Genomic DNA, 17,215 nt, shown 5'->3' on the forward strand with positions numbered 1-17,215 from the left:
GTGTATGTGGTAACCAAATATAAGCTGAACAATGTGTGATTTTGCCATTTGAAGGAGGCACATATGAGTACAGGACACCCTTCTGAGGAGATAAACCATCTATTTATTATTGGGCTAAGTGGGTAGAAAAATCAAGAAACAAGAAGATGAAATTGTACAATCATTAATGAAAAAAATATGAAGCAAGAAGAAATAAAGTTAAAGGTGTGATTTAGACAGCTGAAGTAGTCTGAGCATGCGGGATTTTAATTTCTCTGTCTTCTGACGTCATAATTTTGTAGTGTGCACTACACAGAACATGCCACTAGGGGGCATAGCATACATCTACTATCTTTTAATTTCGTCATTTTACACCGTTGTAATAAATTCTGTTAAGTGTGTGTGTGTGTGTGTGTGTGTGTGTGTGTGTGTGTGTGTGTGTGTGTGTGTGTGTGTGTGTGTGTGAGAGAGAGAGAGAGAGAGAGAGGGAGAGAGGGAAAGAGAAAGAGGGTTAATTAGGGACTCTAGGAAGAGTTGGATGCATTTTAATGGCATTCATAAGTAGAGGGTTAAGTATGCATTATTCAGCATAACTATAATTGTCCTGCTTTATCCTGCATACATATATTACAATGTTTATATCAGATAAATTGAAATCTAAAAATGCTCTTGAGGTTGTTAGAAGTGTATTCCCTTTGATGAAACAAATTTTACTATCGTGTTGTTTTGAGGTTATACTGCTGACAGAAGCATAAACAAAAAAAATGTCCCTGAATGAACCAGAAGGATATAGCAAGTCATGGAAAATAAAATCAAATGGTAAAAGAGAGTTCTAACGCAATTATCTATTGAAGTATGGAGCAAATACATCTTGCAAATCAACACTAAAGACAAAGCAAAATCTAATTGCTGCCATGCTATCAGTCACCAGTAATTACCTTTCTTCTGTGTTGGGTAAATGGATGCTTCAGCTATCCTATTACGAGCCTCGCATTAGGAAAGGTATACGAACATAATAAAACAACATAGCTCCCTTTTTATTGTAAAGCCATCCCTACTTATCCCACTGATGAACGTGAAATTAAAACGCAAACCTCAATGCAGCAGCAATGTTTTAAACCATCAAGAAACAAATCAAAGCACATACTACACCACCAACTGTGACAATTTGCTATATTGTATGAATTAAATAAAGTAGAGCTAATTCTGTTTACTTATACACTTATTAGGTACTTTAAACTTAGTGTGTGTGTGTGTGTGTGTGTGTGTGTGTGTGTGTGTGTGTGTGTGTGTGTGTGTGTGTGTGTGTGTGTGTGGTACTTATTAGAGTACCTATATAGCTGAGAGATTTCACCTTTTTGCTTTTACTTTTGCACATTATATATTGACAATATATCTATACTTAACTGTTACTGTTTTCCTTCAAAGTGGGCTCAATATTGACTCAGAAATGTAGTCTCTTTGCTTTTGCTGCTGTCCTCTCTGCTCTTTTATGGATGCTAATAATTAAACAATTATTTCTTCTTAGGCGTGCAAGTAATTAACTGTAATTTGGCATCTGAATCGAAATATTTACTACTATTTTTCTGCTTTTCTGTAGAACAGTACATTTGAAAATTATTGGTAAAAAAATATCAATATATTTTAGCAGTGAAAAAGCTTGCATACTGGTGGACTGACTATTACAGAAACATAAAAATGATATTGGCAATTGACAGTACGATTAATTTAGGACACCATAAACCTTACACGTGTTAACCTAATAAAGTTGTTAACAGTGTGTTAACAGCCGTGTGTGTATGATTGTTAGGGTATACTATTAAACACTTTTTGATGAAAATGTGTACGAGTAGATTTTTACAACTAAAACACTTTTTTAGGCTGTATTTTTATCTGGGTGCAGCCAAAACAAACTCCTAACTCCTAAAAGAGTCTCTGATACGATGCACTGGAAATTTGCCGCGGCCCTGGTTTTTTCACAAAATGAAAGCCTTCTTGTCCAATCGCAGCTCAGGTCACCGCCCGTTTTCAGCTCTTGGAAGTTCCTGGACTAATCAGCGCTCGCCTCCGTGTGTTCAGCCATTTTGTAAGAAAACCAAGCAAGTCTGCCGCCCTACCTTCGCTTCAGACCTGCAGTTTTTTTCTTGTGCAATGGACGGGTAAGTGAAAAGAGCCACACTTAACACTTATATTTATAAGACAAACCGATCGCGGAGTAACTTCTTATCTTATTTCGGTTGCTTATGGACATATTGTGATGTTTGAAGTACCTTCACCGTACCGTCGAAATAGAAAAGTTAACTTCAAACAGTTTTTTTTCCATCAAAACATGCAACAGTTAGCAGGAGCGTAAGCTAGCTAGCAGCTGCTAGTCGTCGCTAGCGTTGGCTAACAGTCAATACTAATGTGAATGTTTTAATGCACTTATTTTATTTATTTAATTATCGTAAACGTTAGTAACTCTAAGCAAGAGCAACTTAATTTGAGTTGTGATAGGAACATTTGCCTTTATTTAAGGAAGACAATGATAGCCTCTTGTTTGCTACGACGGACATTAGTTTTTGGCTAACGGTACCTTTGTAACTTGGTTTCACGGGAACTCGAGCGCTAGCTAAAGCAACGTGTCTCATTTCCGTGTTCATTTGTTCGCGGAGCGCCAGGGCCATGTTGAAGATGTCTGGCCTTAACATTTGATTGAATCGGGGACTTCTAAACCGAGTTATCTAATCGCAGTAGGATACATGATAGCGTATTGTTTAGTTCGAACGTGTCCTTCTCTTCTGATCGTCTGATGTCGTAAGTTTGAAGGACTTCGAAAGTAGCTCATAGACAGCTTCGCATTCGCCCCCGGCGTCTAGTTGTAATTATAGGTGTTTTTCTTTTTCAATTTTTTTTAACTCACACAAGTTTACTTGCATCTCTTTTTAAACCGTTATAGCCGCCTAGACGCTGACTTGTACCCTCTGGGATCCGGCTACGTCCCTGAAATTGAGTAAGTAAATTTTTGTATAGTTTTGTCTTTGTGTACGACTCATTTGGGTTCCTGTTGCTCTTTATGGCTTTAAATAAGGAAGTCGTTTTCCTTTTGGGCTAACAGTGTTGTAGGATTGTGTGTGTGTATGTGTATGTGTGTGTTTTTTGTTTTTTGTTTTTTTTTCGATGCAGTTGAATGTTATAACAATGACTTAAGGATAGTTCGTGGATGGTTTTCCTTATTTTCTTACTGAGAACTTTCTTTCTGTTTTGCAGCAGTGTCCATGACATATCAGCTGGCACAAAGGTAGGCAGTTTTGAGTCATCTTCCTCTTGGTTGCTTATTTCCTTTTTTATTTTACAGTATTGCACTCCTTTACTACAGCATAAGTAATGACTCCCACTTGCTGAAATTAGTATGTAGTGTTTTTAACTCCAAATATGGTCTTGTAACATATATAGTTGTGACTTTTGGTGTGTGTGTGTGTGTGTGTGTGTGTGTGTGTGTGTGTGTGTGTGTGTGTGTGTGTGAGAGAGAGAGAGAGAGTGAGAGAGAGAGAGAGAAAAATGTGTAATATTGTACAAAGGTGTGTTTTTCAGAATACAGTGACAATTTCAAAGAACTGAGCCAGCTCTGGTGGCACGTAGTGTATCACTTTGCAAGCCTCCTCCATAATACAGAATACCTTTCCAAAGCTTTTTCTCATGTGTAATGAAGTTGCAGGAGAAGACTGACTTGCTTTTTAAACATTCATGAAATAGAGCTGAATGGTCAGCACAGAGGTTACAGCAAGACGGTGGAAGGGGATTATTCAATAATTATGTTAGCATAGATTCTCAGAGGTGGGGCTTTCATGTTTTCCTGTTCTGTCTCCGTTTGCCTGTGTGGCTGTTGAAATGAAACTTCCTGTTGTTTATTTGTGTGTTCCTTAATAGTCTGTTGGTCTTATTGGAATGTGGGAAAGCTGAATTCTGCCCTGACTCTTGTTGTTGCTCAGTTGTGTTTCAATTACAGGGCTATGTAACCATCATTGCTCTAACAAAACCACAAAGTCTTATCTAATGTTAAATCCTTAGCAAGAATTGGACTTGTAAATTAGTCACTGAGCTGTTGTATTCCTGTGAAACTGAATGTTTGTGCATGCAGACTTGACAGGAAGAAACCACACCGTTTCTTCAGCATGCTGCTGGTTGTTAAAATTCCTGTTTTTTGCTGTAATCCTTGGTAACATTGCCTGGAGCAGCTCAGTGTAGGTGGACTAATTGAGCTCAACCTAGATCTGTAGCCATCCTCCCGGCCAAAGGTCTTTACAGTGTTTGAACAAGCACTCTTATACACACCCCCAATACATGGGACACACCCCACCCCCTCTATTCATTTCAGTAATGCCTGTTTCTTTTCATCATGTGCACTAATACACGATTTAATGATTGCTGCTTAATAGTGAGGGTTTAACTCCAGATGAGATTGTTTCTTCTTTTTAACTACTTCTGTTTTTGGATTTAAAGTGCTGCGGTAATGATGACACTGAGTTATGGAGCCCTGCCTTGCTGGAATCTGTAATTATTCCGTCTGGGCAGAGTGTCTGGCATTCCGCGGTCACATTCCAATCTCCCCCCTCCAGCCCCCTGGCGAGGCACAGCTCCCTGCCCCCTCCAAGTGTGAAGGCTGATCACAGTGAACAAACATGCCTATACCTGTGCTTCTCTCCTTTGTACTTTTCCTGAGAGAATACACCAGCCAACCCCCTATAACCCTAAATAAGGTTGTTTGCAAAAGGCAGGGCACATACAAATAAATCACCTCAGGTTTAGTTTCCTTATAAGATGAAAATGGGGTTTGTTTGTGTTTTCTTTTTTCTTTCCCTTCCCTATGTGCTGCAGTAGAGTTGGAGAGTATGTGTCCCTTTCCCTCTTTTGCTGATGCAATGCAAACCAGGTTTAACTTGGTGAATGGGACAGAGAAATTGCTTCTGCTACATGTTAACTTTTAAAAATAGAGTTCAAAGTATTGCCGTTGTCAGTGAAAGGAAGCTGAAGTTTTGGTGTGTTTGCCAGCAGTGTGTCATCACTCTGAAGATTATTGTTATCCTGTCCACATCCTAAGCAAACAAAGGAAGTGAACACATTGATACATTTATTTGGGCTGTGTTGGACTTCAAGCAAATGCGTGGTCAGGTCTGTTTTTCTTCTATAGGCTTAGCAAGCACTCTGACACATCCTGTTTAAATGCTCAATTGTAACACAAGTCTCCATTTTGTGAGTGACTTGATGCTCCTGCTCTGCACCGTGGACTGTCTTAGCTCTGCAGTTGTTATTATTAGAATGAGGAAGAAGGAGGAGGGAGTCGACATTTAACAGTAACCTACAGTCTCCCCAGAGGAAGTTTAGCAAAACTCTGGAAGCAGACCTCATCTTGCTGCTCTTCCTGTTTGGAACCAGTCTGCTGAGTGATAAGTGTGCCGCTGCCCGCCCACAACCAGCGAGTCAGGCTGGAGCCACTTCCTTCATTTCTCATGGTTTGCATCTGCTATTGGCTGAATTATCGGGACCAATTTCTTCCCACAAATTGGAACACACCATTCTCATCTGTTCATTGTAATCAGTGTTGTCTTGTTTATTTTATTTTTTTATTTGTTGTTCTTGTTGTTGTTATTATTAATATTATTAATATTTTTAACTTTTGGATCATAAGTCTAAACAGTACCCATTACTCATTTATATTTTAGACTGATTAGTTCTGTCAGGCTGTGTAGAAGCCAGAGTATTTATACCACTGCTTGTAGTACTGTCTTACTGCAGTGTTGTTCTACTGTTTGGAGGCATGACCAAATGTTATCTCTCATAAGTTTTTGTATGCAGGCTTACCTGACCCCACCCTCTATTTAGATTCGCAAGGTGAAGAATGCTAGCAAACCTGCATGACTGGTTGTTGTTAAAGTGCTTCGGGCTCTTCAACTCCCAGAGAGTCCCCCGGGCTACATATGTGTGTGCTGCTGCGTAACAATGTCCCTAGTCTCAGCCTGAACAGGACCTTCATTGTAGAGTGTTGTAGAGCTTATGCTGCTGAGCCACTTCTTGTGACTGCAATACTTCATCTCACTCAGCCACAAACACACAACCATGTGAACAGCCCTGAAACAGCACTTTTTATGTACTAGAGAGGGAGTCTGTAAAAGGCAGACAGTAGTCTAGTGTGGAGTGGAAGTGTCCCCATCTTGTCTTGCAATCCAAAGGGCTTCAGTGTGTTATCCCTGCTCCTGATGGATTATGAGAAGATGGGATGTACTCACCGACAGCTATTTGGCCAAAACCTGACTGAATATTGTCCTTCAAGCTGAAAACTACCTGTTCCAACTTAAATGTGCTATGCATAATTGTGTTTTATTGCACATTGTCTCAAAAATATGGCCTATTGTTACAGTAGCTTGAGGTTTGACAATACTGTAAAAGGCGTTTAATGGAATGGGAAGTCAGATATTCCTGCTGACATGATAGTTCGCTGGATTCCTCCTAGTGAGGAAGGTGGAGTTCTTCTCAAGTGTGTTTGCTCAGTTCTCTTTTGGTTATCAGATTACTTCCTGCTTTATCACACAATAGCTTAGTAATGTGAGAACCGTGCTCTCCACCTGCCAAGCTGTGCCTTCATTGGGTGAACGCACTGAAGTGAACCATTGTTTCCTTTCCTTCTGCAGAGGGGATCCGACGAACTCTTTTCTTCCTGCATATCCAACGGACCCTATATCATGAACTCAGGTAGGGGGTTGCCATGGAGGGGTGAATCCCCTTTTTATTGAAGTGCTTGACGTGTTTGTGTTACCATGGTTATCAATCCATTATTCAGGAAGAACCGGAGCCTCCTGTTCCCTCCCTGATTGTATCTGCTTCTGTTTTCTCTTGCAGCCAATGGCAACGACAGCAAAAAATTCAAAGGTGACGTCCGCAGTCCTGGTGTTCCATCACGTGTGGTCCATGTACGCAAGCTGCCCAACGACATAAATGAGGCTGAAGTTATTGGCCTGGGGCTGCCCTTTGGGAAGGTCACTAATCTGCTGATGCTGAAAGGGAAAAACCAGGTAGGAAAGACGGTTGCCTGTCTGCTTACCAAACTGTATGACTTGCAGTTTTGGTTGAATTATTTTTTTCCCAGGCCTGAGCCGAGGGATCAGCTTTCTATCCTTCTGTCCTGACCTAAAATTATAACAATGACCCTTTTGTTACATCCTTGTGACTTTGTTGGTAGATAGACACTGCTTGATGTTAAGATTTCCTGGAGGAATACAGCAGATCACGAAACACCTGTTTTCTGTTTGAAGTAGTTCTATAACCAGTAATACTGTAACCATGTTAATTGTGTTATTTATAATGGTTAATAACAGATAAAAAGAATCGATAAGAATGTTAAATTTGTTGCATTAGGGTGTCACCTTTGTTGTATGTGATGGGATAAACAAAATAAGTATGTTTATGTCCCAGGCATTCTTGGAACTGAACAGCGAGGAGTGTGCACAGACGATGGTGAGCTACTACTCCTCTGTTACCCCTGTCATCAGAAACCACCCCATTTACATGCAGTACTCGACCCACAAAGAGCTCAAGACGGACAACTCCCCAAACCAAGTGGTAAGGGTTTTACAGCAGCGGCACAGATCTGTGCACTTTATATTTATTTTAATGGTTTGCATTTGAGGCTTCATCAGCTGTTTAACTTATTGCTTGATGCTGGGATTCAAGTTTTGGCTCCATACTGAAAAAATGCATATTGAATAACTTATTTACATTTGTTAAAAATATTGTTTTGTTTTACAACATTATGCTGCACACATTCACTCGGTGGTACTATCCTTTCACCACTGATGCTGAGAAGTATTTCTGTTTCTCCTTAGCGTGCCCAGGCAGCTCTGCAGGCAGTTAATGCCCTTCATGGAGGAGGAATGGGAAGTGTGGCCATTTCTGCTGATGCTGGTAGCATGGCTGGAGCAGCGGCAGCCCAAAGCCCTGTGCTCAGGGTCATAGTGGAAAACCTCTTCTATCCTGTTACCCTGGATGTACTCCACCAGGTAAAGGCAGCTACTACAGTTTTTTTTTTTTTTTTTTTTTTTTTTTTTTTTTTTTTTTTTTGGACTGGTCAGAGATGTTTTAAGTAACTAGTCTGGGCATGCCCCACCTTAAAAAAACAAAAAACAAAAAAAAACGTCCCTCAAATCTTAGCTGTATAGCTACTGATTTGACCACTCATTGTCTAGCACTAAAGTCTAAAGCTGTTTTGCAGTTCTTATTTATTTTAGGTGTGTTAAAATTATGACCTTTATAATCGTGTCTCTCCTGCAGATTTTCTCTAAATTTGGTACAGTGCTGAAGATCATCACTTTTACCAAGAACAACCAGTTCCAGGCTCTCATCCAGTATGCTGATGCCATGACAGCGCAGCATTCCAAGATGGTACGATTGGTTCACTTTTTTTGTCAGCATGGGACTAAGATTAGGACATTTTGAAACAAAGCAATATCATTATAGGGCAGTTAGTACACTTTGGGAACAGTCGCTCAGACGTCACTAGTTAAACTCGCCACTGTAAAAACACACCAGATATGTTATCTCAAGTTTAACAGAACGCTGTTTTCTTTAGTCTCTGGATGGACAAAACATCTACAATGCTTGCTGTACTCTGAGAATCAGCTTCTCCAAGCTTACCAGCCTCAACGTCAAGTACAACAACGACAAGAGCAGGGACTACACCCGACCAGACCTTCCAACTGCAGATTCACAGCCCTCCATTGACCACCAGGCCATGGCAGCAGCTGCGTTTGGTAAGAATGTAGTCCATTCTTTTTTTGAATTAGAATTCGCAGGATTTACTTCACTGTCATTCTTTTAATTTATATTAATAAAAAAAAAAAAAAAATCTTACTTCTATATCTTGTTGTTATAGCTGCACCAGGTATAATCTCAGCCTCTCCCTATGGTGGTGCTCATGCCTTCCCCCCAACCTTTGCTATTCAGCAGGCAGGTCAGTACAAAAAAATATATTTCCTGCTATTCTGATTCGAATGTCTGTATTTCAGTAGTTTATTCAGATGTACATATAGCAGATAATCTTCATGATTAAATTATTTCTCAGGTTTTTATCTACGGATTGCATTGAGTTGAGAGTAATTTGTGGTTTACTGCTCTTAGGTCTCTCAGTACCCGGTATTCCTAGTGCCTTGGCGTCCCTCGGTGTGGGCCACACTGGCATGGCGGCGGCAGCAGCGGCCGCTAGCCGGCTCGGCCTGTCAGGGCTTGCTGCCGCTGGGGGCCACAATGTCTTGTTGGTCAGCAATCTGAACCCTGAGGTCAGTACACATGCTATTAAACAGCTCTACTACCTTTGCTTTTGTTTTAGTTCAGTGCTGAGCTTCATTCAACAGTTACATTGCCTTTTGTTTACACTTTGGCTTGTGGATCCACTTGATCAAATGAAACGAATGTTTTTACGCCTCATGTCTTACCACTTCACGTGATTGCACGAGGAACTACCCTTACCACTATTTTTAATTGCAAGGGGGTCATTAAGTCAAAACCTCTTCCCTTTCAGGACCTCTCTGTGTTTGACCAAACCTGCTGCGTTTCTGCCCTGCCACTTTGCTCACTGTGAATTTTAAGTTTATTCAAAAAACTAACTTCTTTTTTTTGTGTTTTCTTTAAAGAAAACTTACCATTTCATATCTTCATTTTTGTCCATTAGTTAAAATCATTCTTGAGTTGTTGGGGAGACAATATTACTTTTTTGGTCTTGTTTTAAAGCAACACATCATGTACATTATTCTCGTTAATAGTGTATAAATATACAAGTAGTCTTTAAGCTCATTACATTTACTGTAGTTAATGTAGTCAATACACTTAGTTTGGTTATTTAAGTATTCTGTTTAAGTTCTTCGAGAATTATTAAAATTGATGCTCAGAATTTTGTTTTATATCATTCTCTACGTAATCTAAACAAACATGACATTTAATTTAAAAGTACATATTGTCTCTGCCTTTTTTCCTGTATTTCATTGTTAATCTTTTTTTCTCTTCTCTTTCTCCTAGTGTTCCCATAGTGACAGTGCATTTTAATTTAGCCAGTTCTACTGTCTGAAGCACTACATTTCTTTGTGTATACTGACCTTGTTTTGTTTTTTTACTTCCTTTTCTCTCTCTCCTTTCTGTCCCCCTAATCCCTCTTTTTGTTTTTTTTGTTTGTTTTTTTTTAACCCCTCACTTTAAATCTTGCCAACTGACTGCACGCCCCATGACCAATTGTTCCCTCTCTCCTCCTGTCACTCCTCTGTTATTTACTACTGTAACCACCTCCTTCCATCCACCCAACCCTTTTTCCTTACCCTTACCATTATCCCTAATTTGGAAATCCCCCACCACCACCACCACCACAAATTGAAAACGCATACACTACATTGGCACCTCTTTGACACCCTGATTTTCATTTTATTTTATTTTATTTTTTTGCCATGATCTACCTCTCCATCATCTTTCTTCCCCCCCATCCTCACATTTCTCTTCATCCTCTTATGCTATTCAAATCCTTCTCCTCTCTTCATTCTCTTCGTCCCTCATGCCTCTCCTTCCTCCATGGTACTGTGGCCTTCCTGTGGACCTCGCTGCCTGTGGCCTGCGGACATGTCCCGACTCCACTCCACTGTCCTCCACTCCGCTCCGTCTCTTTTCCCCTGTCCCCTGTTCCCTCTCCCCTTTTTGGCCCCCTGCCCCGCTGCTCCCTCCTGCTGTCTCTAAAGAGCGTTACGCCACACTGCCTCTTTATTCTTTTCGGTACGTTATCATCCTTTCATCTCCTTTTTTTATTACTACTGTTACCTGGCAAGGTGGGCATGTCTTGTCTCATGTTGTTGGCTTTTATTTATTTTTAACCACTGATGGCTCATCATCAGAGTACAGGGCTATGGCGGGTGGGGGTGTCTGTTTGAGGGTTTGTATGACCTGTTTTGGTTGTTGTGGGTTTGTGTGAGAAAAGTATGGTGAGAATGCCACAAAGCTGCAGCATTTCATTTAATTTTTAAAAGCTATGATACTTGTCCATGGGCAAAAAACATTTGCACTTTTCCCATCTTCAAAGAGCAAAGCCCTTCAATGTAAATATTGCCCCGCTAAATAGAAATGTGGGAATGATTTTGTTTGGCAATGAGGCAGGAGGCTGATCTAAATTTTAAAGCATCACCATAAAGAAGAGGATAAAAGTCAAACCTTTACTGGTTCTTCACCAGCCAAATTTAGCCATAAAAAGTGGTCAAATTTCATTTTTACATGCTGATTGTTTTTCAGTGATTCTCTCTCTCTGCTGCACTAGAATGATGAAATGCTGCAGCTTTTTTTGTGATTATGGGTTGACATAATCTCAGGATTATGTCACAGTTTTATTCTCTTGCAGTTTTTCTCAGTTATTCAAATGTAGGTATGTGCATGTTTAGATTATTTCTGCATGTCTCTGTTTAGACCCTCAAGTTTGGGAAGTAATCAACTCTATCTTCACAGTAGAGCAATCAAATTGATCACTACTACTCATTTTACTAATCTTTGATTTTTGTCTTCAAATCACGATTTCTCCCCTCTTAAGGCATTTTAGCATCCATGTGTAGTTAGTTTTAAGAGGGCTTATGTAGGAATGGTTACAGGACACCCATGCAGAATTGAACGTAAAGATTCTAGAATAGCCTAACAGTAACTTCAATCACACTGTTTCCTTAGGCTTAGTGTGACTATTTATATCTGATTTGATGGTTTAAATTGTTGTTGTTGCTGTGATTGACTGTGTGGCTCCTGGTTTAGGCATGATGCGTGTAGCATTTGCTGGACTTGCATTGTGATGCTTTTCCCCTTCCTCCTTAGGTGTGTATGGCGATGTGATGAGAGTGAAGATCCTGTTCAATAAAAAGGAGAATGCTCTAATCCAGATGTCTGATGGCACACAGGCTCAACTAGGTAGCGACGCTGCAGCCCTACAAAACACAATTTTCTGTCTTTGATCTACCACTTTCATCTTTTTTTTCTTTTTTTCCTCCTCACATTATTATACTGTGCATTGTTTGGAGCCTTTGCTTAAAAGGGTAATTCAGCTCCTCCTGTGATAGATGGCTGATTATCTGCTTATTGTTGTGGCTGTTTAGAGTTAAATTAAGTGATGGAGAATGTGCTAACAAATGGTGTGTTGAAACCATGTTTATGTGACTTATGTTTTTCAGCTATGAGCCACCTGAATGGCCAGCGTCTTCATGGCAGGGCCATGCGTGTGACGTTGTCAAAACACACAACAGTGCAGCTTCCCAGAGAAGGCCACGAGGACCAGGGCCTCACAAAGGATTTCAGCAACTCTCCACTGCACCGTTTTAAGAAGCCTGGCTCCAAAAACTACTCCAACATTTTTCCACCCTCTGCAACACTCCACCTCTCCAACATACCGTGAGTGTTAACCTTGGCGTCATTTCTGCTCTAACCCAGCAACCTTTTGCACAGTAAGCTTTTTCCTTCAGGTGTTCGTGACATTATTTCTCAGTATGTGGAGGAGGGGGTGGCTTTTATATTTAATCATGCCTTGTTGTTTTACAACTTCAGACACAGAAACCTGCAGCTTAGTAAACAAACATAAACCTACAAAGCTTTTTAACTTCTCTGCTGTTTTGCTTTCAGGCCTTCTGTGGTGGAGGATGATCTCAGGAGGCTATTTGCCAGCTCAGGAGCAACAGTCAAGGCCTTCAAGTTCTTTCAGTAAGTTTTAGTCCATTTAAACCCAATTTTCTCAAATTGTTTGTTTTTTGCGGCTGAGTTCTTCTTTCTTCAGAACACTCTACAGCAGCTCTTGGTTAAATTGCCTGCTTTAAATTAAGGTTGTAAAGTGTTGGCCTTTTTAGTCTGATAGACACATGAACTAAACCTAGTTTTGAGAGTACAACAAAGCAAATGGTGAAAAACCCACACACAAGTGCGCTGGATCTTACACTTTGAGAACAAATTGTTCAAATTTTTTATTTTTTTTATTTTACTTTAACAGAAAAGATCGCAAGATGGCTCTGATTCAGATGGGCTCAGTCGAGGAGGCAATAGAGTCCCTCATCGAGTTCCACAACCATGATCTGGGGGAAAACCACCATCTTCGAGTGTCCTTCTCCAAGTCCACCATCTGAGTGCCTTTCCTTTCATCCTCCAAGTCTGTTGCCATCTGAATGCTACCACTCTTGAGGTTGCAATCAGTGGAAATGGCCACCATTACCTATTTATAGCTGTTTCTTTTGATGAATGTTGCCCCTTTCACAACAAATCATTCACCGTCATTAATAGGTTCAACATTGTTTATTCATTGTGATTCTCTTCTAAGCTTAAGAAAATGGGGGGGGGGACAACTTAATTTTTTGTTGGTTGATGTTGTAAAGTCTTAAGTTGATGTCAAAGCTTTTTAAATTAAAGTGTAGAAAAATGACTGACATAAACTGGTAGATGACTTCCGTAGAGCTATTGACTTTTCAAAGTGGGGAAAGCAGGGATGTATTAATGAGGGCTCCACTTAGATAGGTCCTATGTTTAATACAAGCTGTTTCACAGTAATCATTATTATACCTTTGCTTCCCCACTGTGACAACTCAGAATGCCTATTATTAAAAAAAACACCTATTCTTCTGTGTTATCCTTAAAAGAAAAGCTCCTGAATTTGTACACTGGCATCCTTTCATGAGTTACTAAACATTGCCCGTTTAATTTATCTGTTTATCTGACAGCATTCTGTCATTTAGAGACTCCTTGCTTAAACTGTAGCGTTCGTTCTCTCAAATCCACAACAATGACGGAGAGAGCCACAATACCTGCAAAAGACTTGTGTGAACAAGTACTGTCAGTAGCAATGCCAGTGAGGTGTAACCACACTTTGGAATATTCTTTCTGCCATTGTCACTAAGAGCAGGGTGTGTTTGTTGCACAATGCTGATCATAGGACTGCACACCGCTCCTCCCACAGACACTCAGAGATCTCTCATAGATGTTTCAAATATGCAAAATGTTACTATCTACATTATTGCTGTTTAAGGCATTCTCTAGTGAGCTGTGCATCTAACAGATGTACTAGAGACATGCACAGTGATAATGCTGTGACTGCACGCGCTCGCGTGCTGAAAGTCTTACATAAGGTCCAACCTAGTAAGAGTGCTGTCACAGCTTTTGTAGGTTAAGTGGCTAGGGTGTTCATTTAGCACAAACCCGACACCTTTGGATGCTGTCAGATTATTGGAAGGGATTGCATGTCTGAAAGGGGCTTATCGCGTTGTCCTTTAAGCTTTGTTACACTTGCTAACTCTTGTAACAATGGAAACTCATGCATTCTTGCAAATGAAACAATTCATCTAAAACTTGATAAAAGCTTTATTAGGAGGTCGGGATCAAATCCAGTCTAACATTTAATAATTTTTCCCCCCACCATAAGTTTGCATATGGGGTCCTGGGAAAGAGGCAACATTCTACAATGAAACATGTTTGTATTTTCTTTTTCTTTTTAAATTGGAGGTAAAGTAGAGGCAGCTGTTGAACTGTCCTTTTAAGACCAAATCACTTAAACACCCTCCGCCACAGATGTATGCTTATGTGGATGAATTGTATCCGCACCAGACACACTTCAGCATTCCTTTTTATTACAGTAGTTGTGTTGAGATACGTGTGTGTGTGTGTTTGCCTTTTTGAAATGCCACTTAGAACCTGTTTGGCCAGTGAGAAACGGTTTGAGACAAAGGATTAAGTTTTGACTCGGAGACCATAAAACTTATTTCCCAGCATCCATTTTTATTTTACTGTGTGACTTTCCACCTATTTACTTCTGGGGATCCATACCACTATCAAAGGTTATTCAATAGTCCTGTTTCACAGCAGCTGTTTTATGTGAAATGGAAGTAAACACAAGTGTTACTAATGATATTAATGAAGGTTTAAGTGCAGAGCCACAGTTAATGTGATTAACAACACCCTCCTATTTCATAACAACATCACTGCTATGAAAGAGGTCTGGTTGAATGCATTCTTTCGCTGTCTTTCTCTCTACAGTCTTGTGCCTTACTTTGAATTTGTTCCAGACAGATTTGCTCTGGCTTAATTTGGTAATATATGGCTCTCAATTTTTATTTTATTTTTTTGTCCTTTGGTTTGTACCAGCATTGTTAAAATGGGGAAAAGTGGCTCATTTAATCTTCTGTTTCTTGTTTAAAAAAAATGTTTATCTCTGTATGCATATAGCCCCATTATATGTATCTAGAAACTATGAATGTAAGTCAGTTAGATGCTTAATATCCTTGCTAGGTGATGTAGCTCTGTTAGGTGTATTGTTGCAGGTGTAGAGCTGTATTCAGCCTTTTTGTCTTACAGTCTCCTATCACTTAGTCCTCAGGACAGTTGTTTGGAGCCTCATTTAACCACATTACGTTCATATATATATATAAATATATGTGGACACATATATTCATTTATCTCTTTTAAATGTTAAAATTTACTTGTATCACTTCTAAGCTTAACTGATAGCTATTTGTAGTAGCTGGGTTTGATTGCTATCTCAGTGCCTTGACTCCTTAAGTTTTTAATTTAAGGCTGAAACGGGCACGGTTAGTTGATTTTGTTTACCTCTCATTCAGGTGTTTGTATCTTAGCCTGTCTACAAAGATGCCTTTATCCCATTATATTCAGGTAATCGTACCTGTGAGAGGGCAGCTCTGACTCACTTGTCAATTGATGGTAATAACAGTCTTGAATGGTGTTTGAAATCCCAGTATATCTTTTTTTTTTTCCCTTAAATTTATGATACCAGAATTGCAGGGTGAGAGAGTCCTCACCCAGTACCCTGTCGGTGTACACTTATGCCACAGTCAGGTGCGTTTAGTGCACTTTTTTTCTCAACAATAGATCCACCACGCTGAAGTCTTACACGTTGTCACATTCCTGTGTGCCTCAAGCACCAGTTTCCACAGCCTTGACCACTGTTGTCTTGGACCAGTTACAGATGTGCTCTCTCTATTTTTGTAAGATTCTTATGCATGATTTAACAAAGCTTCATGTAGCTGCAGACGGTTATTGCTGTTAAGGACCAAAGTATGTTCTACCCCTGCTGTTTTGTAGCGTTCTGATTTCTTAGGAGTATTTTTTTTTTTTTTTTTTTTTGTCTCGTCTTTCACCCCCACGTTACAACAAATACGAGGCAGTTCCAAGTTCTATTCCTCAGATGCTTTGGAAAAAGTCACATTAATTTAAATTGTCTTTTGATTAACAACACATACTGTATATTGTACCCCTTTTGTTTGATTGACTTTACAAAGAGCCTACTTTGGTAGAGATTGCTTAGAATGAATACTTAATTGAACCGCAGTCCTAGCTGTGATGTTGTGTAGAAAAATTGTATGCCTTTCAATTTTGTTAAAAGCTTTTACTTTTCTCTTTTCTTTTTTTATATGGGGCCTGGGGGTGGGGGTATTGTATGAAGGGGGTTGATGGTTGTATATATTCATGTTTTTGTACCACAAAATCATTTGGAGTATATCCACATACGTTCAAAACATGTATATTTTGATAAAACAGCACAGACCTATTAAGCTCTCCTGAGCTGTAAAACAGAAAAAAAAAAAACTTTTGTAACACAAAGACATTAAACCTATATGAACACAGAAGTGTCTCTGTATGTGCCCCACTCCCCCTTGCCATTCTGATCTTGTCTCTTGCATCTTCTGCTGCCTTCAATAAATCTTTAGTTTGTTCTTTCTTTCATCTGGCCTCATTTGGTTTCTGTCTCTTCCTCGCTTTCCTTCTGTACCGGTTAACATCTTGTAACATTTTCAACATTTCTCATCCTGTTTACTGCTGGTGGGTTGTATTTTGTCCTTTACTGCGTTTCCAGCTTCATACTCATCCCATCTAAACTTGACTGACTGCTCATCTGGACTCAGCGCAATCCTGTTACAATTCCTTGATGAAACTGTGGTGAGTTAATTGGGGATGCAGTGCTGGATACTCACTATTCTCACTGATTCAGAGTAATTCTCCTGTGCTCTCGTTTGACCTTTTGAAGTTTAGCGGGTGTAACTCGGGAAGGAGGGGTGTTGCTGTGGAAACCAAGGTACTGTATCTCATAAAGTTAATGATTAAGAAAAAACTGGAGTATAGCTGCCCAGTATATCTGGCATCCATGTTTTATCAGAGGTGCCCTGGGATGTGAGGAGAGGTGAACCCCAAACCCCTGTGAGTAATTTTAGGT

The 17,215-nt window shown here is 39.8% G+C and overlaps 1 protein-coding gene across 1 annotated transcript; it reads left to right on the forward strand.

Moving 5' to 3' along the window:
• Positions 1-2,040: 2,040 nt before the first annotated feature.
• On the forward strand, positions 2,041-16,728 carry ptbp1a (polypyrimidine tract binding protein 1a). Its single transcript, XM_026151821.1, has 16 exons — positions 2,041-2,138; positions 2,918-2,971; positions 3,229-3,259; positions 6,648-6,708; positions 6,856-7,028; positions 7,429-7,575; positions 7,839-8,012; positions 8,284-8,394; positions 8,582-8,762; positions 8,885-8,962; positions 9,130-9,287; positions 10,728-10,761; positions 11,836-11,928; positions 12,189-12,405; positions 12,634-12,711; positions 12,995-16,728. Exons 1-16 carry the CDS (start codon positions 2,131-2,133, stop codon positions 13,125-13,127), a joined length of 1,731 nt encoding a protein of 576 aa, XP_026007606.1. The 5' UTR covers positions 2,041-2,130; the 3' UTR covers positions 13,128-16,728.
• Positions 16,729-17,215: the final 487 nt, after the last annotated feature.

This window comes from Astatotilapia calliptera, chromosome 19, assembly GCF_900246225.1.
Source record: "Astatotilapia calliptera chromosome 19, fAstCal1.2, whole genome shotgun sequence".
NCBI lineage: Eukaryota > Metazoa > Chordata > Actinopteri > Cichliformes > Cichlidae > Astatotilapia > Astatotilapia calliptera.